This window comes from Trichinella spiralis, assembly GCF_000181795.1.
Source record: "Trichinella spiralis strain ISS 195 chromosome Unknown Scfld2, whole genome shotgun sequence".
Lineage (NCBI taxonomy): Eukaryota > Metazoa > Nematoda > Enoplea > Trichinellida > Trichinellidae > Trichinella > Trichinella spiralis.
The window spans coordinates 10,189,410-10,214,618 of NW_003526941.1; the positions used below are offsets into that span (position 1 = coordinate 10,189,410).

The 25,209-nt window shown below is 33.0% G+C and overlaps 6 protein-coding genes across 6 annotated transcripts; 1 reads left to right on the forward strand and 5 right to left on the reverse strand.

Annotated features, from left to right (window-relative positions):
• Positions 1 to 316: 316 nt before the first annotated feature.
• Positions 317 to 3,456, reverse strand: Tsp_07683 (hypothetical protein). Its single transcript, XM_003381093.1, is given in 7 exon segments — positions 317 to 409; positions 605 to 698; positions 710 to 789; positions 1,945 to 1,968; positions 2,099 to 2,212; positions 2,408 to 2,520; positions 3,447 to 3,456. The coding sequence occupies 7 exon segments, from the start codon at positions 3,454 to 3,456 to the stop codon at positions 317 to 319; spliced, it is 528 nt and encodes a 175-aa protein (XP_003381141.1).
• A 196-nt stretch (positions 3,457 to 3,652) lies between these two features.
• Tsp_07682 (hypothetical protein) lies at positions 3,653 to 4,518 on the reverse strand. Its single transcript, XM_003381094.1, has 3 exons — positions 4,453 to 4,518; positions 4,069 to 4,219; positions 3,653 to 3,768 (listed from the first exon to the last, which is right to left on the reverse strand). Exons 1-3 carry the CDS (start codon positions 4,516 to 4,518, stop codon positions 3,653 to 3,655), a joined length of 333 nt encoding a protein of 110 aa, XP_003381142.1.
• A 1,672-nt stretch (positions 4,519 to 6,190) lies between these two features.
• Tsp_07681 (conserved hypothetical protein) lies at positions 6,191 to 7,167 on the forward strand. The gene is made up of 2 exons (XM_003381095.1): positions 6,191 to 6,387; positions 7,002 to 7,167. The coding sequence occupies exons 1-2, from the start codon at positions 6,191 to 6,193 to the stop codon at positions 7,165 to 7,167; spliced, it is 363 nt and encodes a 120-aa protein (XP_003381143.1).
• A 692-nt stretch (positions 7,168 to 7,859) lies between these two features.
• Positions 7,860 to 8,475, reverse strand: Tsp_07680 (conserved hypothetical protein). Its single transcript, XM_003381096.1, has 3 exons — positions 8,322 to 8,475; positions 8,098 to 8,257; positions 7,860 to 8,037 (listed from the first exon to the last, which is right to left on the reverse strand). Exons 1-3 carry the CDS (start codon positions 8,473 to 8,475, stop codon positions 7,860 to 7,862), a joined length of 492 nt encoding a protein of 163 aa, XP_003381144.1.
• A 5,454-nt stretch (positions 8,476 to 13,929) lies between these two features.
• Tsp_07679 (homeobox protein Meis1) lies at positions 13,930 to 20,382 on the reverse strand. Its single transcript, XM_003381097.1, has 15 exons — positions 20,279 to 20,382; positions 19,998 to 20,046; positions 19,473 to 19,801; positions 18,809 to 18,950; positions 18,701 to 18,751; positions 18,516 to 18,566; positions 18,151 to 18,264; positions 17,368 to 17,832; positions 16,632 to 16,965; positions 16,432 to 16,525; positions 16,351 to 16,397; positions 16,067 to 16,252; positions 15,447 to 15,598; positions 14,797 to 14,859; positions 13,930 to 14,010 (listed from the first exon to the last, which is right to left on the reverse strand). Exons 1-15 carry the CDS (start codon positions 20,380 to 20,382, stop codon positions 13,930 to 13,932), a joined length of 2,262 nt encoding a protein of 753 aa, XP_003381145.1.
• Positions 20,383 to 23,971: 3,589 nt separating this feature from the next.
• On the reverse strand, positions 23,972 to 24,684 carry Tsp_07678 (conserved hypothetical protein). Its single transcript, XM_003381098.1, is given in 3 exon segments — positions 23,972 to 24,149; positions 24,167 to 24,272; positions 24,510 to 24,684. The coding sequence occupies 3 exon segments, from the start codon at positions 24,682 to 24,684 to the stop codon at positions 23,972 to 23,974; spliced, it is 459 nt and encodes a 152-aa protein (XP_003381146.1).
• Between the last annotated feature and the right edge of the window lie 525 nt (positions 24,685 to 25,209).

Below are 25,209 nucleotides of genomic sequence, written 5' to 3' on the forward strand. Positions count from 1 at the left end.
TCAATCAGACTTTGATCAACCACTTTGAAAAGAAGAAAAATGAATGCCTAAAACAGAATAATGGCAAAACATAACATTTACTTAAAACACAAGCATAATGAATTGATAATTTAATATAATGCACATGCTGGGTTGAAGTACTAAAAATTGCGCATCACGGTTGTCACTTTAGTCAGTGTGGAACCGGCAACATTGTTATCTTATATGCATGGACAAAATACAGAAGCAAATTATTAAAAATTTTGTGTTAAAAATTAATAAAAAATTTGTGTTGTGCTTCGTGCCGTACGCGTTTCGCTTCGTATCGACAGCGTTTTCACTTTTTTTCTTCATTGTTCATATCTGTACATATGTTAAATATTAATTCAAAAATGTTTTCACTCCAATACACAGTACAAGTAATGACAACCTGAAAATTGAATTTTCAAATATATTAATTAACTGATTTTAATTAAGCGGTATAAGTGCAGAATATTTTGAAAAAAAGTAACACAAGTGGAAAGAATGAGGAATTACTTTTCAGTAATTTGACGTCATAAACTCAGAGAACGTTTTACGACGCTACCACTTGCCACGTAAGTCAAACGATCAAGTGCATTCTAACTGACGATAAGGCACCTTTATGGTGATCGTTATTTGCATAGCGCAGTGTTGGAAACTGGTTTTTGTGCATTGGAACTTCTTGGTGAAGATCAACTCTAAAATATACCGCGATACAATGTCAATAAGAGAAATGCACTGTTCAATTCTACCAATAAGGAATGGACCATTTGAAAATTCAAAAATGACCTTTATGTTTACAATTCAGCCGAAATATAAACTATCTGGCAGATAACGCCATAACAAAAACATTTTCTTAGTCAAAACACGCCTCCACAGGGCTGAATTTGAACTTTCGAAATTCAAAAATGGCCTACATAAATGGAATTTGATTTCTAATACAATAAGACGCTTTCAAGTGCATAATTTGCAAGTAAAAGCTTTTTTAGCTACTGAAAAGATGATTTGCAATAGACGCTGGGGTACTTAATGGACAAAAACTACGCGCGCAGCATTAAAACTTGTTTAAGTGATATAGAAATTGTTGTAAAGATGAATTCTTACCTCATCTCGACATAATATGAAAAACGAAAAGTACAGTTTTACAGAAAACAATATCTTATTTATCTACTGCTTACTATAAACTTGGGTAATTTAATTAAACTAAGAAAGAACTTCACTCTTTCGAAGTATGCTAAACTATTTTATTTTAATTATTTATTTTTATTTATTTATTTTATTTTCTGAATATTTTGGCAGTTAAATATTTCAAAATGTATGCTCTAGTATTAATCTGGTCGACTGATATTTTCAATGGAACGGTTTTCAGTGCATTGTAACTTCTTGATTAGGATCAAATCTAACCTCTGCCGCGATACAATATGAAAAGAAGAAATGCACTGTTAAATTCTATCAATAAGGACTATGTAAAAATTCAAAAATGACCTTTAAAAATTAGTTAAAATACTCTGTTTGGGAGAAAATTTAATTGTAGCCGTGTGAAAGATAAAAGCAAATCTCATTTGTGAAGCACTAATTTCATCTATGTTACTAAGTATAGTTTAAATACTAAAAACAATAAAAGAATTAAAATGCATACTCATTTTTTTATATTAAATACTGGCTTGTTGTAAAATGAGAGAGAAAAAGTAATGATCTGATGAAACACATCAAACAAATTGACAAATTAAACAATCAATAACAGTTATTTGAAATTTACATTTACTTGACATTTACAGTTCAGTCAAAATATAAACTATCAGACAGTAAACGCCATAACAAAAACATTAATTTAGTCAAAACACGCCTCCGCATTTCTGGATTTAAGGTTTGAAAATTCAAAAATGATCTACATAGATAGAATTCATGGCATAATGCTTTTGACAAAAATATAAGCACACAAACCGCGTGCGCAGAAAAGAAAATTAGCTAGAAAAAAATTATAATTTAGCAAATGTCTTTGATGATCTAAATTTCGAAAATATAAATTTGTAATATAAGGGTAAATAATTCTCAGTAGGAAAATCGGCATTTTGCTGTCTTACATAATGGAAAACACTAAGCACTCAGTGATATTCGTTCGACCTGTTCTGTTCCCAATAAAATTCAATGCGAAAAGCAAGTACAAATTGAAAAATGGAGCGTTTTCTGCAGTTATATCTAATCTAGACGCCTGTGTTTAACAACAAATTGAAATATTTTTTTTTTGAAACAGATCAACGTTGAACCGTGTATGAAGTTGAAAATTTAGTCCTAAGTGTTTTTCAATTTTTGTGCATATTGAAATTAAAAAATGTTCAAATATTTCAATATACGCGCATTCATAGAGTAAACATGAAGAAAATATGCTTTAATATTCAATTTTTACCTTGATCCATCTTTCACTTGCACTTTTGTTGCGCCCTAAAACATTTCTCAGAAAAACGCTGAAATGAAAGAAAATGTTAACCATGGATACTATTACAATACAACCAGAGTCGACTGCAAATTTTCCATTCTATTATTATAGCTTTTTAACTACAGAAAAATGCTGCACACCGTATTTTTAAGTAAATTCATGGTGAATATTTTGGATTTTTATTTTTTTAATATGCAATGCATAAAGAAGAACGGCATGAAACTTTTTTGTATGCATTTTTTGTACGTATTTAGTAAGATTATAGTAAGATGCAAATGGAATGAATGGAAGTACGATGAATGAAGGTCTGCAACTGAATGAAATTTACAGTTAGTCATTTAATGTTCTTTAACGTTTATTTAATAATTTAAAATTTTTAGAATTGCGTTATAAATTACACGACTTTAAAGTTTAGATCAAAAAATTAATTTTCACATTTTAATATTTTACTCTTTCTAGTAAATGACAAGGAAAACGTCGAACGTCATGAACAGTATAGTATAAGGTGATGAAATTGAGGTGAAACAATATCGAGAAAAGTTCATGAGCACAAGTTGATAGCACAAGAAAAATTTGCCACTAGGCTATAGCGAACTTTATCCCTAACTAAGGTACGCTTCAGGTAATTTTAAACAAGCATTTACCTCTGGGCTATGTCTAAGCCTATGGCAAATTTGTTTTGAAAATTTTTTTTAATTTGCCTTCAAATAGTTGTTCCTTGGTGAAACAGACAGAAATTCAGTCCTTATTCTTAAATCTCTTCAATCCTTAAATTCTCAAATCTTCTTGCTTACAATAGCCATGCACTGTAAAGATACTACTAAGGCTTTTAAAAAATTATAATTCAGGAATACAGTTCTTACTGTTATAGTTATTAATTACAGTTACTGTACTTTGCACTGAATCATTTAAATTTTATTGTCTGTATGCAGCATAAATAGAAAAAAAAATAAATTACCCAAGATTGGATGGTTCAGCCGTTTATGAGTCTTTTCAATTACTTACTAACTCTGCTTCATTTGTCAAAATTCATGAAGCATGAATAAATAATATAAATTATCTTCAATCAGTCAATAAGATGTTCTTACAAATCTTGCTATGAGCATTAAAAATCATTCCATTATGCCAAAATTTTCCACCAAAAATAACTAAAAACACTTTTTTACACTTAAAACTTACTCTACTTAAAAACACTTTAAAACTTTCTTTTGATAACTAAAAAATAATCATGTTCACACGCATAAAACTGGAAAAATTATCCAACATTATCTGATAAACAGCGTTAAACGTAATACTTTGAATAATTTCGCATTGATCTTTTTGCTGATAATCTTGAAATCATAGCGGAATACTTATGATAAATCTAAATCCAAATAATTACTTGCAATCAGGTATTAAAATCTTCTTATTGAACAAACGCCACGACAACTGTTATAAGTAAAAAGCCAATCTACATACTAAACGCTTTTTCCTTTCAGATGGTAGTCAGTGTGTATTTGCATATAAAAAGTTTGAAGCGATCAACGGTAATTTATAAACGTGCATAAAAAAATATTATCAAACTACACAGTGCCGTGTGTACTACTATCATTCGATGTTAGTGGCATGCATTTTAGTACCCAAAGACTTACTGCGTACACTAAAAGTGTAAATCATGTAAATGCAATTGGTTCCGCTATTTGCAAAATACAATTCAATACTGTGAAAATGAAAAATCCATTCTTGCATATTATTCCAATTTCCCGGCATTCTGCACAGCTTGTATATTGCATGTAAATTGGACTAAAATACGGAACATTGTTAATACAAATGTTAACATTGTTAGCTACGATATAAATAAAAGAAGTAAATAAGGGAGTTCGATTGACGCGAATGATGAAAACAATATATAAACAGAATAAAATGCACCGTCTGTAATCAAGTGAAGTGTACAAAGTAGAGATGAAATGCAGACGATATGAAGTAAAATTATTGAACTTGACCTACTAGTACTTCATGTTAATTATGAAACTTACTATATTTACTATTCTATTATTCATAAACTTATGCAAATTAATTGAACTTATTATTCCATTGCTCATTATTATTTGTCACATTTTAAGGGATAAATAGATGAGTAAGTAAGCAATGCATTATGGTGCTTCGAAATTATTTAAAAATATAGCAGTTGTGTATGAATATTAAAAATTATGTTAAAAAGATAAAAAGACAAAATATTTCAAGCATGTTTTCTGTCAACACTGCAAAGTAAATAATTTGGAAAATATAAATTAAGTAAAGCATAGATGTAGTATATTAAAAGCTGAAAAAAATACATTTTGAGCTTATTTAAATGAGAAAATACAATGATTTACTGTTTTTCAAAGAAAGCTGTACACTTCAACTATAAAAGTAGCACACTAGCACATTTACAGTCTTTCTTTTCCCTTTTCACATGAATATGAATAGTGAGTGTTGAAGTAAAAATTTTGCATGAACAATCTGTAATCCACATGCATGATAAAAGTAGAGTTAAAAAAATAAAAACTTTTTACAGACTTAAAAGTATGGTGTAGAAAAATGACAAAAAAATATATATCTCAACCGCATACAATACTTGCATTCTTGCATATTATTCTAATTTCCCGGCATTCTGCACAGCTCGTATATTGATTGCATGCAAATTAAGTTACTTAATTACGGAGATTTTTGATTAAAATGAAATGGCCGATTTCTTGATATTTTTCAATTTCCATACCTGCATAAAATAAGGACTTTTTAATTAATTTACGTAAATTTTAGACAACTGCTTTTGTGAAAACTATTGCCGCTTTATTCTTGTTCATTTTTGAAAATCAACTTTTTGAAATTCGACTAAAAAATGCAAAGCAAATTTTATCCACCTTATAACCACAGATAGTTCAGAATTCGATTTTTCAAAAAAAAAACTTTGGCAAATGCAAATTTAAAAAGATTCTCAAAAGAATTAATAAAAGCAAAAAATGAAAAGTGTTAATGGTGTTAAACAGAGCAATAGCTGGCATTTTACCTTTCTTTTTTATCTTTTCAATCAGTGCAATGGACGTAAGAACATGACATGGCAAAGCAATCAGGGGCAATGATTTTATTTATATCCTTTTTTTCACATATCATTCATTCATTATTCTAAATTGTGAAATTTTACTTCTCATACACATAGATAGATAGATAGATGATTTCAGCACTATTTTATAGTCATAGCCATTTCACTAAAAGATATCATCAAATCGCCTTACTTCATTTGTACAAATACACACAATAAATTCATTTAATTTTAATGAATTTGAATAAGTAAATATTTTTATTTAAATAAGTTACAATGCAAAAGCAGAAAATTTAATTAATTACAAATGATGCTTGGTGTGTGTGTCTATTGCATTATTATGATTATTATTGCATGAATAAAAATTTATAAATATTTATTATGATTATTATTGCATGAATAAAAATTTATAAAAATAAAATTTATACACATTTATAAATAATATATATGTAATGTGTAATTAATAAGTGAAGAAAATAATTCTAGCAATTTCAAGCGATTGTCAAATATAGTAGGTTTTGCTTAGGGAAAAATTATTTCAACCATCATATTGCAGTTACAAATTTGAACAGTAACCAAGTAACAGCGTTAGTAGTGGCTCGCATAGTAGATATATATATATACGCGGGGAATATAATATATTTTGCAAATTGAAATAAGAATAAAAGGGTAATTTATAATTTAACTGAGTCATGAGTTTGCTTGCTTGCGGTTGTGCGTGGGCACAACGTCAAGACTTGCACGCAGCTGTTGTGCCTGTGAAACGAACGTTTGCATGCCAATCTGGCGTCGTTGAATGGCAACAATATTTTAAAATGCGGCTATGCTTGCTGCTTTTTGAACAAGCATATAATAAAATAAGTGTAGCAGCTCGATTGTTCGACCAAACGTTCGTTCAGTTGCTTCTTCTTTGATTGACAAGGCAAACCATTGCAAGCCATCAGCAACGTTCTTCCCCCCTCAATACCTGCCTATTTTGCCCGCCTCCGTCAAAATTTGCAAAAGCCGTTTCCTTTCTTCTTCTCAACGTACACTGCAACAGTTTACCATTTATCAAAAATCCATCCATCTGTGTCCTAAATTGCATTATCGTTTTCTGACATCCGACTTTACATTCTCTTTTCAAGACGTGAAATTAATTTTACAAAGTAAATAATAAATAATCCAATCCAAAATATGCTGCTGCTTTTCGTGCAATTCCATTCACTGACGAACACTGTGCACAACGCTTAACAACATCCAGTGCAGAATGTATTATTAAATTTTAATATTTGGAAGAAAGAAAAATTTTCCTCTTTCTCTCTCTCTCTCTATATATATATAATGTATATTGTATATTGTATATTATATATATATATACATATGTAATATGAGTATATGTACTCGTTTAAAAAAATCAACGTTACACAAAACGAACGATGTGAAATTGAATGGTTTTCGTCATCGTTGTCATTGCCAATAAGAATTAGAAGAATTAAAATAAAAAAAAAACCAATTTTTTAGCAAGAAAAATAGCAGTCGTTCTTGCTATCGGAGAAAAGAATTTGAATTAGTGAGAGGAGTAAAAAAGAAAAGAAGAAAAAACTCAAAATTTGTGCACGAGAAAAAAAAAACAGATGGGATGGCAACCAGCCGATTACGACAAAAAGATGAAGAAAGAAAGGATTGATGAATCAAAAAAAATCCAAATAAAATCAAAATACAGCCACAGGATAAGATGGGATATAGAGGAGTGTGAGTGAGGCGCGCAGGTACGTTTTGGCGCGGAGCATCGTCGGTATGACCCGAATGCGGTGAATATGTGTCTGTGTGTGTGGCTTTCGCAGAAGATGGTGATGGTGATGATGAACAAATATGAACAGAAAAAAAAAGCATATTATTACCCTGTATGAAAAAAAGTGGTAGAAATGTGGTCGCAATATTCGGCGTGAAGATTTTGGTTATTCAGTAAGAAAAAAAAAGAAATTTTAACGGATAATAGAAAAAAAGAAAGAAATATACAAACGATGAAATTTCACAAATGAAGAAAAAAAGAAACCTATATGCAAAACACTTCTTATATGCATACTGATGGACGGAATCTAAGAAAAAGAATAAGATGAAAAAAGAAAACAGAGGCGATATGACCGATCGGTGAATAGGAAAAAGAACGAACACGACCGACCAGTGTTAGTGATGTCGTGCAATTTTGCATTTTGTACAATAAATAATTGCACAAACAGCATTTGCACACATTTTGATGTACACAACTGTTGTTTATGAAAATTCTGTTGTGATAAAAAAAATTGGGGAACCATTCCGATAATAAAATTGATGTGTTTCACAAAATGATGTTCAAAATGGACAACAACGTCATTTGAATTAAATCGACGCGTCCATCATAGTGTGTGAATTCAGCGCCAGTGTAGGGTCGATATGACCCCATGCCTGGGCAGCTTGATGAGCATGAGCCGGATACACGGCTGACGCGGCGGCATGATGAGCCATCATCATTGCATGAGGATGACCGGGAATCAGCATGGCTTGTCCTGGTATGCCCCTGAAAAGACAAAAACAAAAATAAATTATGAAAAATATATTTATTTTTTGTTTCTCTTACCCTGCGGCACCTAACTGTGTGTGAGCAGTCATTGAGCTATATGGATTGTGCGCAGCCAACCCTGCACCAGGGAACATACCCGCTCGGGCGTACAGCTCTGCGCTGTGATTTGCCATGTATGGGGCAATATTGCTGTCTGGGCTGTAAGCATTTGGCGGCCCTAAAAAACAATGTTCAAAAGTGAAGCTAAAGCTGAAACAGCAACAAATACTACAACTACATACAAGACAGTTTTTCCTCTTTAACATAGTCGCCGATGTGCAGTTTGTTAGCAGAACCTGGAGATGGACCTGGACTTTGTCCGCTAGATTTTCGGCGACGTGATTTAAATACATTCACCACTGGCGATCGACCGGCTCGATTGCTTTGATCAATCATCGGTTGCACAATTCTACGTCTTGCATTTATAAACCTTGAAAAAAAAAGAACAAATTAAACAATCCTCTACATATGCAATAAATTTAAAAAAATAAATGAAAAAATTATCCTTTTTTCTGTATTTATTGTTTTCTCATTTATGAAATGTTATAATAGGTGCATTGAAATTATCATACTGTTGTAACACAATAATTGAATTGTTTCCATTATTTTTATTACTATCAAAAGTGATTATCATTAAATATATTATAAATGGATATTTAAATTTATTAAAGTAAAACAGTAATCTTTCACCATAGAACATGCTGCTAATTTCATGCACAAAACAAAACTTTGAAACTAATAAGAAAAACATGAAATCAATAATTTCATTAAAAAATTCAAATTCTGTTATTATAAAGTAAAAGCGAATAACTCGAAAATCAACAAAAATGTTAAACTGTTTTTTTTAAACCACTGAAACTCATTACTGAAAACATTACTCGAATATTGATGAAATCAAAAATCGAAAGACAAAAATTCAATAGTAATAAAAGCAAAAACCAAAATTAATTGCAAAATCGTCGCCAAATCGATCAATTTTCCCCCACTGAAATACAAATTACGCACGCTTCCAAGCCAGGCTGTTCGTATAATTAAAATAATTAAACAGAACGTCAATTTTATACGATAAAAAAGTACAATTTACATTAGCAGAAATTAAGCATAACAGACATTTCCGTGACGTTCAGAAATAAATGGGAAAATTCAAATAGAAAAAAATTTTCATTTCTCTACTACCTTTCAAAAAATTTGTTTTTTTAAATTCTAAACAATGCTAATATAAAATACATAAACTGCTGCTAATTGCTGTGAATTGTTGTGCAACAACAGTTTTGTTTTTCTCCAAAGTTTTGAAACAAAAATTAAGTTTATCCTGAATAAAACGCTGGATAATACGGACAGCATCAACTCAAATTTGCAACAGTACACAGTAATATATACTGCAAATGGTTATTTATTTCACTTTGATAATCTCAACTGCAATAAATTTTCTGGTTTATTGATTATTTTTTGACTGATATTACTATAAAAAGAGTTTCAATCTCAATAAATTATTATTCAATATAAAAAGCAATGCAAAGTTCGATTCTACTACTATTATTAGTTCATTTTGAAAAAGATATGCATGGATATTGAAAAAAAAGGAAATTTAAATAAAATCAACCAACCCGTCTCTCTCAATTTCTCTCTATACTACTATTACTACTACTATACACGATTACAATTTATCATTTTGCTCTTCAATTGAAACAAGAAATTTCGACTTGGGCAAATTATGCATTCTTTTACGCAACACAGTGTAATAAATTTAAATTGGAAATTAATTCTGAAAATTACATTTCAAAATTTTTAATATGCATGTCGTCACACAGCAACTCTTGCCAGAAGCAGAAGCCAACTGGCTAATAATGACGCTGAAAGCAATGCAGCTGTTTTGTCAGATGTATGTCATTTATCATGTTGTTGTCCAAACATTGCAAAATCAGCGTGGCAGATAGAAGATCAATGGCCTTGATTTTTGAAATGGAAACAAAAAGAATAAAACTGTTTCCCCCCAAAAAAATAATCAATTGAAACTATTATTGTCTGTATTTATTTTTTAAACGAGAAATATAATTTCAAAATTATACCCCTTCTACTGCTGTATGTAATATGAAACTGAGCTCAGGCTAAGATTTGTTCAAAAAAAAATTAAAATTCAAAAAAATAAAAATTAAATAATTAGTCATTTTATTTATCTGTTTTTGCAGCAGTACAAATTGGAAAACCACCAACAAACAAATAAACAATAATAATAATAGCCGTTTCGAGAAAGCGGTTACCACTGGCCAGGTAAAATGAAAGGCTAGTAATAGGTAAAATGGGATTAACGCGATTGACAGTTAATGAGGAAGTTGAATGTTTGTCGGCTATATATATATGCATATCTTTTAGCAAACAAAAAGCCGCACTACTAACGCTTTGACAAGCGGCAGAGACGAAGAATAGAAAGAAGACTACTAACTTTTAGCAAGAAGAAGAAACAGAAAGCAACAGCCGCGGCAAAGCAGTTGACAATTTTTGAAGCTAGAAGCTGAGATTTGCAACTTCATCAGTATCATCATCCATCTTGTTTGTCAGTCAAGCTGAGAACGCGCATCATTGAACATATATTTATATTCTATCGTGCAACAAATGCGCGCATGTTGTTCATCCGTCAGAAGTTTCAGAAAATAGCAAATGGACAAATATATTTATGACTAAAGTATATTTAAAAAAAATTTCACCATCAAAATTCCTACACCATAACAACGTTGACACTACAAACAAATAATAACCATCATCATTGGCATTGGTTTACATTATATATATATATATATATATAATATTGCTATTACTATTTTCAATAATAGTTTCAGCAGTGATCATCTAGTTGTTCATCATCATCATCATCGTCGTCGTCGTCATAAATTTCTGCAACTTGCAATCACCGCTTGCTTATCTATCATCCACTAAAAATACACTAGCTAGCTATCTGCTGCTTGCACATGTGTTTTCAAACCATCGTCGTTAGCAACAGTATCTAATCGAATGTTGTGATTTATTGCTTCTACTATACTCGATTACTCTTGTTTTTGCTTCAATTCTCTTCTTGCACATGTTGCTTTTTTTCACTTTAAATTGAAATTTGTGTGCAAATTCAATAAATGCATTCCTCCGTTATCAAATGGTCGAGAAAGGTAGAAGAAAAAGGACAAAACAAAAAAAACATTCAAGCACTCAACCAGTTGTTGTTGGCAAGCTTGTCATGTAGAAATACATTTGATTCAAAAAGCAGATTAACGCTTGTCAAATGGCCATCTCGTATACTGTACAACAAATCAGGAGGTCACAAATACACATACACACAGAGATGTGAACCAGACTGGTCTGAAATGGCGCGTCCTGAATTCGTTGCATTCCCCTTTTTCCGTTGCAAAAACAAAAATTGGAACATCTTTGTAAAATACATTTCGGTTACCTTGCTTGCTTATTGGCCGCATTTCATTCACAAAAAGGTGTCCTCATATCAGCAATAGCTGTATACCAACAACAACAATAATAGATAAAATTGAAAATAAAAATCTGTAATATGTATGCAACTATATACATATATATATATATATGATTCAAAAAAATGACGTTCATATATGCATGCAACAGAGGCGCAAGTGCCTACCATTCATTCACATTGTTCTCATGTCATAAAACTTGTTACGCCACGGGATTAGAAATAAAACTTTCAGATGGACATTAATTCAGAGAAGTTAAAACAACGTATCTTCAGTAGTTGTAATTGAAGTAAACGATGTTATTGCACTTGGATTTATAGTTATTATTTAGTAGAACAACAAAAGTGGGCAATAATATATTTGAAAATCAAATATCCTCAAAGTTGAATAATGAATAAAGCTGAGTTGCAAAGAAAAAAAAAGGGAGTTTCAACTGCAGCAAAGTGACTTTGTTTCACATCGCTATAATCACAGCAAGCAAGCAGCAGTTGGATTCCATTTTGGAGAAAATGCAAAACTTGAAGAAAGGAGGAAATGAATGTTTCTTTCAAATTGAAATAAAATTTAAATCGTGTAAAAAAAAATTCACCTTTAAAATTTCTACTTTCTCATCTACATCTACCAATCATCATATTCAAGAAATGTTTAGAAATTTGTTTCAAACAATATAATTTTTCTTCTCTTCCTTGAAAAATATTGAAAATTAAAAAATTAATAAATAGAATAAAACTTCCGCGTTGTCACATTGTTCCAACTAAATAATAAATTGATTTTTATCTCAAAATTTTCTGCTTACGAGTGCTCAAAACTAAATCTTGAAAAACGAGTCGTAAAAAAACGTTTATTTTCTGCGTCCATAAAATCAACTGAATTCAAATACCAGAGATAAAAAAAAGCAACCAACTCGTCTTTACTTAAGCTTTATGTTGTATGACTGAAAAAAAGTTCTGAACACATTTTTATACGACATAATAATGCATACAACACATAATTAATTTACATATTGTCATTTGGCAGCAGCAATATTTTAAAAAAAAAGTTATTACGTTGCACATTAACCTTAGAAAAATTATCTAACATGATGATAAATAAAATTGCGCTTTTGATTGTCGTATCTTAGCATACAAATATATATATATATACGTATTGTCGATAAGTTGCCGCACTTGCAAACAAGTCACGTCATATTATATTATCACGTGCCAAAAAGCTAACACACAAGACAGTTTTACTGCTCACATTCATGGGCCAACGGATCTATCTCGGAATATTTATTTGTTTACTTGAAATGACCAACTCGTAAAACATTCAGTCTAACACGACAAAGATGTACATTTTAAAATTTTTACGATCGCCTGAAAATGGTCCTCTACCATGTTTGGCAAAAGTGCAGAGCAAACATTCGCATTGTTTATTCGGCTTATCATAAAATGTGAAAGCGATCCCCTTGATGTATATATATATATATATATCATCAGTTCGTTGGTGACAACAATATCAGTGCAAAACTAGAAGTACGGAGGGAGAATCTAGAATTTCATAAAGAAAAAAACTTCACAGATAAAAACTATTAGAAAAAAAATTTTTTTAAATCAATAAATAATAAAATATGAATTCAGAACTCTCAACTACAACGTCTGAATGATTTGACAATCAATCTACTTTCAAACTAACGAAAAGAACAACGAGAGTCTCAGTACGCTGAGCACGTCAAAAGCAGGCACAGAACAAGAGAAAGCAGCAGCACAATAGTGGCAACAACTTTGCTTCTTGTTGCTGCTGAAATTGGCATCTTTTGCGTCTCACGCAACCGATTCTAGCGGAAAAAGCGGCAAAGCTTTTGTGAATCCCGTCGCGCGCGTCTGGTCAATTCATCACCGACTTGCATATTGACAGGTCTCGAAATTAAAAGCAGAGCTGTCAAAAGCAGGTCTAAGACAGATAGATAGAATGAAAAATTGGAAGAAAGCAAAAGATATGAACTCTATTTATTCTCTCCCTCTCTCTATGCTCAAAACTGCAGCAAATCCACCAACTAACTAACTAACTAGCTAACACCAATCCCGCTATACTACATATATATATATATATATATACTAGAGAACCGTTGCGGATGATTTCAGATAATTGCATTTGAATAAAACTAATTGCTTCTTAAAATTAACGACAAATGCAACAATGGTCGGCAGTGAGCAATGATAAATCACCTATAGCCAAAGCTTCAGAGAGTAGTAGTATCAAGTTCAAGTTGTCGTTGAAAATAAAAAAAAACAAAACTAATAAACACGATCGTTAGCTAAGAAGCTAAACTGAAGAAACAGGCGTGAAAAGAGAAAAAAAAGGGGAAACTGAATTTTAAGAGCACGTAAAAACTTTTCACTCACCAGTTGTTCACTTGTAGAATTGTCAAGCCAGTATCTTGGGCCAACTGTTTCTTCTGCTCTTCAGACGGATACGGATGCTGAAACAACCCAATATGAAAAATATTATTGTAATAATATTCAAATGCAGGAAGAAGCATTCTCGTATCAAGTTCATTAATAATAACTAGGTGAAAATAATAATATACAAACAGCCCAACTGGACTACCCCTGAACAATCGGTGTAAATCAACCAGCAGGTAATAAAAAGAACTCTAATCGTAAAAATGTCACAGTGTTTTGATTAGAAAATAAAAAAATAAATAAAAAGAATAATGAAATTTCTTTAACATCATTTTTGGCACGATAGTATTTATTACTGTCACTTAACAACATACATTGCTTGATATGTAAAAATATACTGTCATTTGTTTTTATTTATTTATTTGTTGCACATCTGGCCTATGCAAAATTGTTGTTTTATTGACAATACAATATTGTACTGATAGAATATAATAATGTTATTTTTCCTCAGAAATATTATTTAAACTGTTGCTACTTTTACTTGCTAGTTGAATTTAAAACACACGACAAAAACCTAGTAGAAAAAAGCCATCTATCTCATTGCATTGTTATATTTACTGTTTAAAAGCGTTCAAACAAATTTTTTAGCTAGCATTAACATGACAAGTGACAGTTAGTTGTTCGGTTTGCACATTTGTTAGCCATTAAGTTACTACATTCATTATATGGTAGTTTATAACAGTAAGTAAGAAAATTTTTAAAGCAGAGCATGAGAAAAGAGACAGATAAAAAGAGAAATTGCTTTACTAATACAACTGACATAGTGAACAAAGAAAATAATAACTCATATATGAATTACAAACTATCATTACAAATGCAAATGGTCCACTAAGATCATTAGTATAATTGCTTATTTCCACAGTACACTTGAAAGAAAAATAAATGAATGAACAATCAAAGCTAAACCACACAAAAAGCAGAAACAACAAGAACGCAGTTCAATGGTCAGTTGGGTTCTATGTTTAACCGACTTCCTCTTATCTTACATTGGAATAATGCATACCAATTTCAATTAACCGCTAAATAAATTCCTCAGAAAAACAAACTATCAGCAGCACATATAATTAAAATGATTTATTTAATATCTGCTCAATCGACAACTGTTACTAAACATGCCGTAAAGTTGAGTGAACCACGTGTATAAAAGAAAAAATTATAGCAAAAAACATCTTTATCTCTTTCCATAGCTTAAAACAAATTTAGTGCAATTAAATAAATAAATAAAATAAAATTTTATGCAGGACAACGATTACTCTCAAAACTAAAGCAATCCCAATCAATTCAGTCGTTCTGTGATAAAACATGGTAACTGAGAATTAAAAAAATGTCAAATAACTAGATCAGAATTTCAAAATAAATCAGTAATGAAAAATAAAAAAATTTCAATAAATAAAAAATTGTGCAACAATTCATTTGACGGAAAATAATACAAAGTGAAAACCAACAAACTTACCGTCAAATGTTGAAAAAGCCAGGCGCGCATGATATTGGTAGCTACTTTTGGAAAAATGCCACGTTTCTTAGGTGGTTTTTTCTCACGATCTTCGTCCAACGTCTCATCATCTCCAGTGCAAGTTCCATCTCCAGATTCAATGCTCGCATCGCCTGAGAAATAATGAAATTTTAAATTCATCCTTTCATCATTAAATAAATAATTATTACTTTTAAAATTAAAAAAAGATTAAAGTAAGAAAAATACAGGGAAAAACAGGAGATAAAAAGCTTTCACAGTTGATGCGCCAATTTTCGGCCAGATGCAAGTGTATGAAATTAGATAGGCTTGGTGTGATGGGCAAGCGTGACAAAAATGGACCCCTTGTCATGGTAGATTAGGATCAAAAGTCGCCAAAGTGGAAGTGGTGCTTTTAGCTTAATTGCACGGTTGGGCTTGGGCCGAAATCTGATCAGCCGGACAAAAGCGCAAAGGGACCGGCGTTGACCAATCGGCAAAGATCGATCGTTCTACTCAGTCATGCATGACAAGCATTAGCAAACCGACTGAATCAAGCCGAAAATCTCGTTAACATAATATCTCTCCCCCCCCCTCTCTACTTCTTTCCACTTTTCTTCAACCGCAGAGGTCCGTTAGCAAAACGGTCCCGTGGGCGCTGGCGTGAATATCAATTCGCCTTTCAATAAATTGACCAATCACGGTTTTTCGAACAAAGCTTACTGTATAAACTGCCGACAATCGATGAACTATTATTACTGTTGCTATTATTATTATTATTATTATAGTGGCAATAGCAGTCGTATTAACTGAAAACTAATTGACTACTTAAGTAATTTATATTGCAGTGACTAATTTTCTTCTGAATACATTTTATTCACAAAAAATATATTTAGCTATATTTTACTTTTCAGTTCTGTTTCATTAAAAATGTTTGGTAAATTCAAGCCACTCCTATAAATAACTGTGCAAAGTATTTGTTGTTTACCAGAAATCGAACAGGGCAGGTTCAGCCAGCGGCCACATTCTACGTCTCACACCTGTCACACCCCCGTTAGTGTCCGATGCGCGCGCGACATGTTCTCAAAAGCTAACCTAGAAATGTCCATCCATCTTCTACTGTCTATTGCTTTCACGTTGTCAAGTTCTGCTTGAATACTGATATTAAAATTAAAAACAAAAACTTACCCGCTTCTGAGACAGCGTCGAAGCTACTTCCAGCACCGTGATGTTGATGCTGATGTTGATGATGATGTGGTTGTTGATGCTGTTGTTGTTGGACAATCATATGCTGCTGAGTGACCACGACATCCGTAGACTGCAGACCAGATGCAAGCAAGTCCATGGTTGTTCTGAGACTAGCGCCAACGCTCGGCGATTCTACAGGACTATTGACAGCTGATGATGATGACCGATGACCAGCGGTCAGCAAATTGTGTCCTGTAGTAGATGGAGTATTGCACCGGACTTGTTGTGGCTGTTGTTGTTGTTGCTGCTGCTGCTGCTGTTGTTGTCCGCGATTCTTAAAATGAAACAACTTGAAGAACTATGAGTATGCATGCATGCATGCATGTGAAGAAATCAAAATTCACCTAGAACTAATTTATTATTAAGCAACGTTTCGCTACAAATCAAGAGACAAATGCTCTGGCAACACTAGCTTAAGCAAGAAAGGTCAACATAAAACTAACTATAAAATTACAATTTGATTTCACCTTATCGTAGACTAATATTTGCGCGCTAATGTGTGCAAAGTAAAGACTAAGTGTACGTAAAAGTACGTAATTGCAAAAATGACAAACAAAAAGTGTATTTAACTTAAAACTTAACGATGATTGTTTAAAAATTTTCAACAAACAGTTTAAAAGTTTATACCAGTAAATTAACAATTACAACACAAAGAAGAGTAAAAAGGAAATCATACCAAATCTTCAAGATGCAAGTGCTCACCAACTGGCGTGCTCGGTTCTTCGGACAAGCGTCCACCACAGCTGCTGTTGCTGGTCGACGTACGACCATCATAGGCACTGCCAACGCTAGACGGGCACAAACCAACAGTGTTGTTCGGACTCAACGAGCCAGCAGTATTGTAATGAGAAGAAAATGACTGTACACCGCCGCCCATCGGTGTAGTCGGAGTTTGCAAGCCACAACCGCTGTCACCAGCCGGTGTAGAACCGGCTCCACTGCCAGGCGTGAGCGACACGCCGGACAAGCCCACGACTGATCCTCCTGCACCACCGCCACTTCCAGGTCCACCGGTCAGGTGGGATTCAGAAGTAGATGATGCACTACTACCAGCACGTTCTTCAGCCACTAGATCAGTTGGCATCTTTCCTTTCAAACAGTTGATATAACGTTGGCAGAAATTGTCACAAAGTTCGTGAACCTTCATACATATATATAATCACAACAACAAGTGATTATCAATTTTTTTACGCAATTACAAACAAATACATTGCAAATTACATCAATAAATGAGTAACTGCGCAAAGAAAAAAATGCATGCATGTATTTACTGTACATGCATACAGTGTGCATGCATTGTTTGTTAAATACAATTACTATTTATAATAAACAATTGTAATGTATTCTAATCTATGCATATTTGTGTTTAATGGAAATCTACTGTGTATTGTGGAAGAAATTAAATAATTGATAATTTAGTCTGTTCATGAGTGAAACAAGAGTTTCGCGAAAAAGTAACGCCAGAAGGCAGGCAGGCAAGCAAGCAAGCAAGCAAGCAAGTCACACTACGGCAACAACACGCGACAACACATCCATCTTCTTCAACCGAACTGGCTGTTTGTTCGGCGCCTTGCTGAAGCTAACCAGACAGACAGACAGCCAGAAAACTAACCGACGAAGCAACTAAAGCTGACTAACCTACGTGTGTCAGGCTACGAATAGAAAGAAGTCAGTATTTTCTAAAACTAAACAAAGTTGACCACGGTTGTCCGGTAGTGCATTACTTATTAACATCTAGCCTAGTATCGGTCAAGCGCGCAAGGACAAAATGAAAAACGAGAATGCAGAAATGATAGAAAGCAAATTCTTCTCCTAATTCATTACCTTTTCCAATTCGAGCAAGTGAAAACGCAACACTTGGATCGCTTGTACCATCTAAAAAGTGCAACGTATACAATACGAAAATATATGATCAACAAAAAAACGGATGAATTGATAGAAATTATTTTTTCAAACTTTTTACATTCAAAATGATTAATATATATATAAATGTAATGATATCAACTTACCAATGCGTCCAGTTCACCGTTGGGCGTGTAGTACGGCTTGTCAGTACGCATCTGCGAACGATTAAAATGCATTGAAAAAAATTAAAAAAAATTGCTTTCAACACATACTTGTTTAGCAAACAACGCCACATCTTCGTTGAAACTGTCTGATGAGCACACATCCACACCACTGGCGCCCATTTCACGAGGTGTACATGTAGCCAGTTCACATTTTTCAAAAATCAACGTCAACAAAGGAAACAATGGATGGCTAAAAGAGCAAATAATATTTTTCAATAATTACTTGGGTTAATTATTTATTCTATACTTTTCAATCTACCACTACTGAAGAAGGATTGCATTTTAATTAGAAAATTGTTCAATTACAAAATACCTTAACCACACTTTCACATAGTTATATATATATATATATTTTTTTTTATTTATTTATTTATTTATTTATTTAGTTAAGTACGAAAAGAACTAAAAAAATACATTTTTTTAAATATTAAATGTTTATATTTTAAAAAATAAAATTCAATAAAACTGTTGAGAGACTTCCTTTCATCACTTGCTCGATGAACTAACTCACTGATCAATGAACATAATATTGTGAATCGTGTGAATTATCAACTATGTTACAAGCTATCGAACGAAAGAAAACTTAAAACAATCACATTAGCCATTAATTTTTTTTCAAATACACGAATTACTTTCAACTGACCAGTATATTAAAAGACAAATGAATATATGTCTAACAAATACAAAATCAAGAAAAAAAAGAATGACATACTTTTGAACGGATTCTTTGTCCCGTTTGAGCTGACAGTCTGAAAGCAGCTCAGCACGATGACTTCCACTGGCCAGCATATGGTTGGCCGTTTGAGCGCCTGACGGTGAGCCGTGAACAGAAGCTGTACTAGCGCCGGCAGGGGTCGGGTAGCCAGGTTGGTAGAAGCATAACGATGTTGGTGAACCTCCGGCACCGTCAGAGGGTAAGGTGTTAGTGCCGGGTTGAGTTGGAGTTGCGCCTGAAGCAGTTTGACCTCCATAAGCTGCCGTAGCTTGGTGCAAATCTAACGATGACTGAAGTACGTAATGACTGACCGCAGACTCGTCGAACTACATAGAAAAAAATTCATTTTGCAACGACGCTAACAACAGTAATATGTCATCAACAGTTAAGATCAATAGACGGAACTAAATAATAATAACAATTCAAAACAAAAACTGGTCAAAAGCGGCACATCAGTTCATTAGAATGATGCTGGTCAAAAACAATTCACTAATAATGTCCAGGTCGAATGCAATCAATGACCGCAGCAAGCAGCACACAACGGATCAGATCACCTATAGCCCCAGGCCGCCTGAATAACATTTTTTCGTCTGTGATACATTTCCATCATCTGTCGACTGCCTGGAATTGTTCAGACGTGTGGCAATGTAAGATTTAGAGCTTTTCCACCTCTACTACACCCTCTGTCAGTAGTACATGTGAGCGAGCGTTAGTTAGTTGCTAGCAAAGAAGAAAAAACGAACAGAAAGAATAACACAGAAAAACAACAAGAAAGAAGACAAAGGGCAGAAAAGCTGTCGTACAAGTAACGGTCAACAGGCCATTTGTTGTCCAATTTAACAAGCAGTACTGGGATTGAACTGCCAATCCGATCAACCGTTTGACGGTTGTCACCGACGATTGCCATGATCATTGACGCATTGCGTGCACGGTAATGACTGTCGTAACAAGACTTGAGATGTGCTACTATTTAGCATGCGCAGTAGTGATATGATAATTCAAGCGTAAATTATTACCCTTATTATCCAATTTTTTTACATTTTGCAAATAAAAAAGTTATTCATATTAAAAATAAAAATTAATCAAATAACTAAGTAATAAATAAATGAGATGGAGTGAAGAAGAATATAATTAAAAGCTTCTTTGTTTTAACCATAAAAGAATAAAATGAAGTGGAAAATAATGAAGAATTATTGTCAATATTGATGTGATTATTATACGTCAATATGCTGCTGTTATGCTTCTTACCCTCTGAGCCATGCTTTGTTATTGCTGATGCAGTCGTAGTAGTAATAGTAGTACTACTAATAGTAGTAGTAGTAGTAGTAGTAGTAGTAGTGGCGGTGGTGGTAAATAATAGTGATAGTAATGGAGTCGTGTGTATTTAGAAATAATAATAATAATAATAGGTGGCAGAGTTAATGTTTTCTGAAATTTTTAACGCCCACCAGTCGCGCTGTTGTTGTTTAGAGTTGAGTTGAATTGCTTGGATGCTGGCCGGCTTGGTCAGACGAAGCTGGATGAAGCCAATTCGGACGTGATGCGTCTCGTCAGTTTCGGACAACCGAAAAGAGATAGGAATCCCGACGTCAATTCACCACAATGCGCACGTCGCTCAGTTGTCATCCGATGACACCGATAGTTCTGTAAAACTGAATTTCGCCGATTGACGTCAACCAAGCAGCTCGTTAATCATTGGCTCCAGCCTTTAATCACTAATTCATTTCACTACCAATCATCACATGTCACTTCATCAAAGACGACCAATCCACGCACGGCCAGGCGGAGTTGAACAACGCGCGCCACAATCTAACTGACCAATCACGTAAGAGCGAAGAAAACACCAATCCCAGTTGCCGCGTTGGACGCCACGTTGGACACGAAACCCACCCACCCGACAACACCGGTCACTCTCGCAACGACAACTGCTGTTCCACTTTATATTAATATTAATCATAATATTATCGCCATTATTGTTACTATCATTTTCACATTGCAGTACTATTGGTTTTTTAATCATTATTAATATGTAATCAATTTTAATTTATTATACTTTTTCTTAGAAATTTAATTTCAATAAAATTAATATTTTTACATTGAAATTAATAATTATATGATTTGTTCACCGTCTTCTTTCTTCGCATGCTATGAAAAATGATACATACATCACAGACAGCTCTCCCTTGGCCACTGTTACGACTACTGCTTCTGCCATTAAAAGATTGTTTGTAGTGATAAAATTTTTTAAACATTCATCCACTATTTAAATTCTTTTATCAACAGAAACGTTTTCATTTTCAATTAGTGAGTGAGTTATTATGAGAAAAAAATGAGGATAGCAATTCAGTTGAAAAAGATTTTCAAATTGCTGCTTTTCACTCACCACATCATGTAGCAAAGAAATTATTTATGAAAATCAATTTCTGTCAAAAAGAAAGAACTGGATTGTTGAGGAAAATTAATTTCAGATACAACTCTCATGAGCGTTCCTCATACATGCTTGGAAATCTCAGTTGAATGTTAAAAAAAAACTTTTCTTTCCAATTTAAAATACACAAATATATCTTAATTCGAAATTCAAACTCTTCTTCGAATATGGAAAAATTGTGAAAGCTGAAAAAATGTTTTCCAATAGATTCAATGACAAGAATGATAAAAAAATATCAAGCATAGAATAGCATTTATCTTATTTTAGTGTAGTTAGTTGTTCTGAAAAAGGCAGGCAAATTCTATCCAATAATTGTAAACTTCAGCTTTTTGTATGTTCAATAATCATTTAACTTCATCAGTTTCATTCATTTATTCATTCTCTTTCTCATCTCTGACATCTATTCTATTGTCCAGTCAGTCATTGATGTTCAAATTGTATCGATCTTTCAATAACAATCAAATAAAGTGTCTTATCATAAATTCAGTAAAAGCAGAAGAAATTTACATAGAGAAAAAGAAGAGAAAATGGAAATAACCATGATCCCTGAAATAGATGTAGTGCTATGAACGATGCCGTTGTTGTTGTTGTTGCTGTTGTATTGTTGTTTCATTATGAAGAATTTTACGCTTTTATAAAGTGTCAGTGGTCTCTGAAGAACGCTCGTCTAGCAGTAAATCAGCTGTATATATATAGTGTATTGACTTTCGAATTTTGCAAGTTTAATTAATTGGAGATGACAAAGGCCTGACTGACTCTGGCCAACGTACCGAATAAAGCTAAATAAGCTATGAAAAGCCCTCGGCAGCTCAGCAATGACATTATGCCGTTAGCTGACGGCATAAATTTTGTCCATGTGCCAAAATCGACAAGTGAAATATATTCTGTGGACAGTATATAAATAAATATATATATTTGTGTGTGTGTGTGTGCGTGTGCACATATATATTTTTTTTTCTCTGTCTCTCTCTCTCGCTCTCATATTCTTAGTATAATAAAATAGAGAGCAAAAAATGAAAAATAAAAAACCACTTTTGAAGAAGTGCATTCATTAAAGAGAAAAACAAATTACCATATATTTATTTGTTCATTGGACATCACTGTTCATACAGTATTCCAGTGTTTGTAGAGAAAGATAGTTACTGAACTTGAAACAATAAAAACAATAAAATGTGAACTGCAAGAGAATTCACGAAATGCATTGGTGGTGTTGTTTATTATCAATTTTCAATTTTTTCACAACTGTCTGCATTTCGTCATTATCATCACTGAAGTGAAACTGATGATGAAAATAAAAATTTCACCAACTCTGATTGATAATATTTCATCACCATTTAAAATAATAATAATAATGATGAACCAACGTGTTAAAATTATTACTGTTGTTGCTGTTGCTTTCTTTATACTAAACAAAACTGTCAGTCTTGTAATAAACCAGATGTTCAAAATAGAAAATGTGTTCAATATGGGAAAGTTAACGGTCGAAGGCGGCTCTATGTTGGACAGGTTGAATTATGGTTTCTTTCTTCGCTAGCCTTGCCATTGCGGACGGACGGACGACTTTATGTCAGCAATGGTCGTTTCGACGACCAGCATGCCAAAAATTGACGCATTTATTGAGTATAAATTGTCACCCGTCTGCAAAGCCGATGAATGATGATCGTCAGTCATTTCAAAAATTTTCATTTCTCCTTCCCATGATAACTAGCAATGGCTCATTTTACTTATTTTTGGTTCAACATCTTGTGCTATGCTATTGTTTGTTTTTCATGTTCAATTATTATTAGCTTGGTAATAAGAGAGGAAGAAGAAGAAGAACAATTAAATTGTACTCATAATGCCATTACAGAAACTATTACGGATATTTTGAATAGAACATAAATATTAAAAATGTAAAAATTGAATAACCAATAATAATATTAATGTTAAAAAGAATTGGAATAAATTTTTATTAAAGTTATTGTATAATTCTTTGATTAGTCTATCTGGTCACGATGATAGTTAAATTCTAGAATGCTTTTTTCAACGCCAAGCCATCTTCAAACAGTGCATTCCTATCTTTGCCGTGTCAGGGCCGTTCGCGCGTTGACGGATTGTCAATTTTCCGTCTTTGACATGTTCGCCTGCCGACGACCGTTGTAGAATAGTACCATGGAAAAGCCGGTTGCAAAAACACAGCCTCTGGCTTTGACCCGTTTCTGAGGGTCGGTTCTAGGTGCCAGCATGCCGATAACACAACTGGTCTACTACAACTACTTACTACATACAGCTACTGCTACAGTTACCAGCAGCAGCAAGAACAACAACAACAACAACAACAACACCAGCAGCAGCAGCAGCAGCAGCAATAACAATTACAACGACAACTACTACTATTATTATTATTATTATTAATGATGTTATTGCTGCCGTTACTAATATGCTAACATCAATACTGTAAATGGATTGATGCGATATGCTTAAAAGTTTTAAAAGTTCCGTTCCATAAACAATGATAATATGATATAAATGAAGATGATGTATAAAATCGCGTCAACTAATGGTTACAGTTTAATAAATTCCAAATATTCAAAAATTAAGCCCATGTAGAAGAAGAAAAAACAAACTAATTTCTGCGTCGGTTTTTTTCCCCATTCCCTCTAGAATCAGTATGTGATCGGTTGAAACGTCTGAACGCTCGAAAATTGTCAAAATAGTATTTGTTAGGAAGAAGGAAAGCTGCAAATGCGCAGCCGATGAGGCCGGCCGGCCACCCGCGGTTAGCAAGATTCGAAAGAGCATTTTTCCGCCTCATCTAACCAACCACCTACCATCATCTAACCGTGGAAATTGTTTAATTGAATCTGTCAAACAAACACGCACACACACAAAGCCATACAAGCAGAAATTATCTTCACATTTTTGTTATTGTTGCAATGGACAACATAACAATCACGAATTGACCAAGCAGTAATTCTGCAATTGAAAACCTGTATCAATTTCTTTTTCTTTGTGTTTTTTGTCGGTCACCTTCTCAATTTCAGTATGTCAATCAGTCAGAAATACGTAGATGAATAAAATTATTAACTTTAATTTTTTTATTAATGCTATTTTTTTCACTACATTACATTACACTACACTACACTACAACTGCAACAGAAAATGTTGGCCAGTGTTTAGGTTAGTTAGGCATCTGATGATCAATACAGAGAAAACAGAAGAAGAGGTGATTATGAAGAAATATTATTTTTATTAAAAAAAAGTAAAAAATTGCAATCGTATCCAAAAGTCATTGCTTGATTAAAAACGCGTGCACGGTGGTGGCGT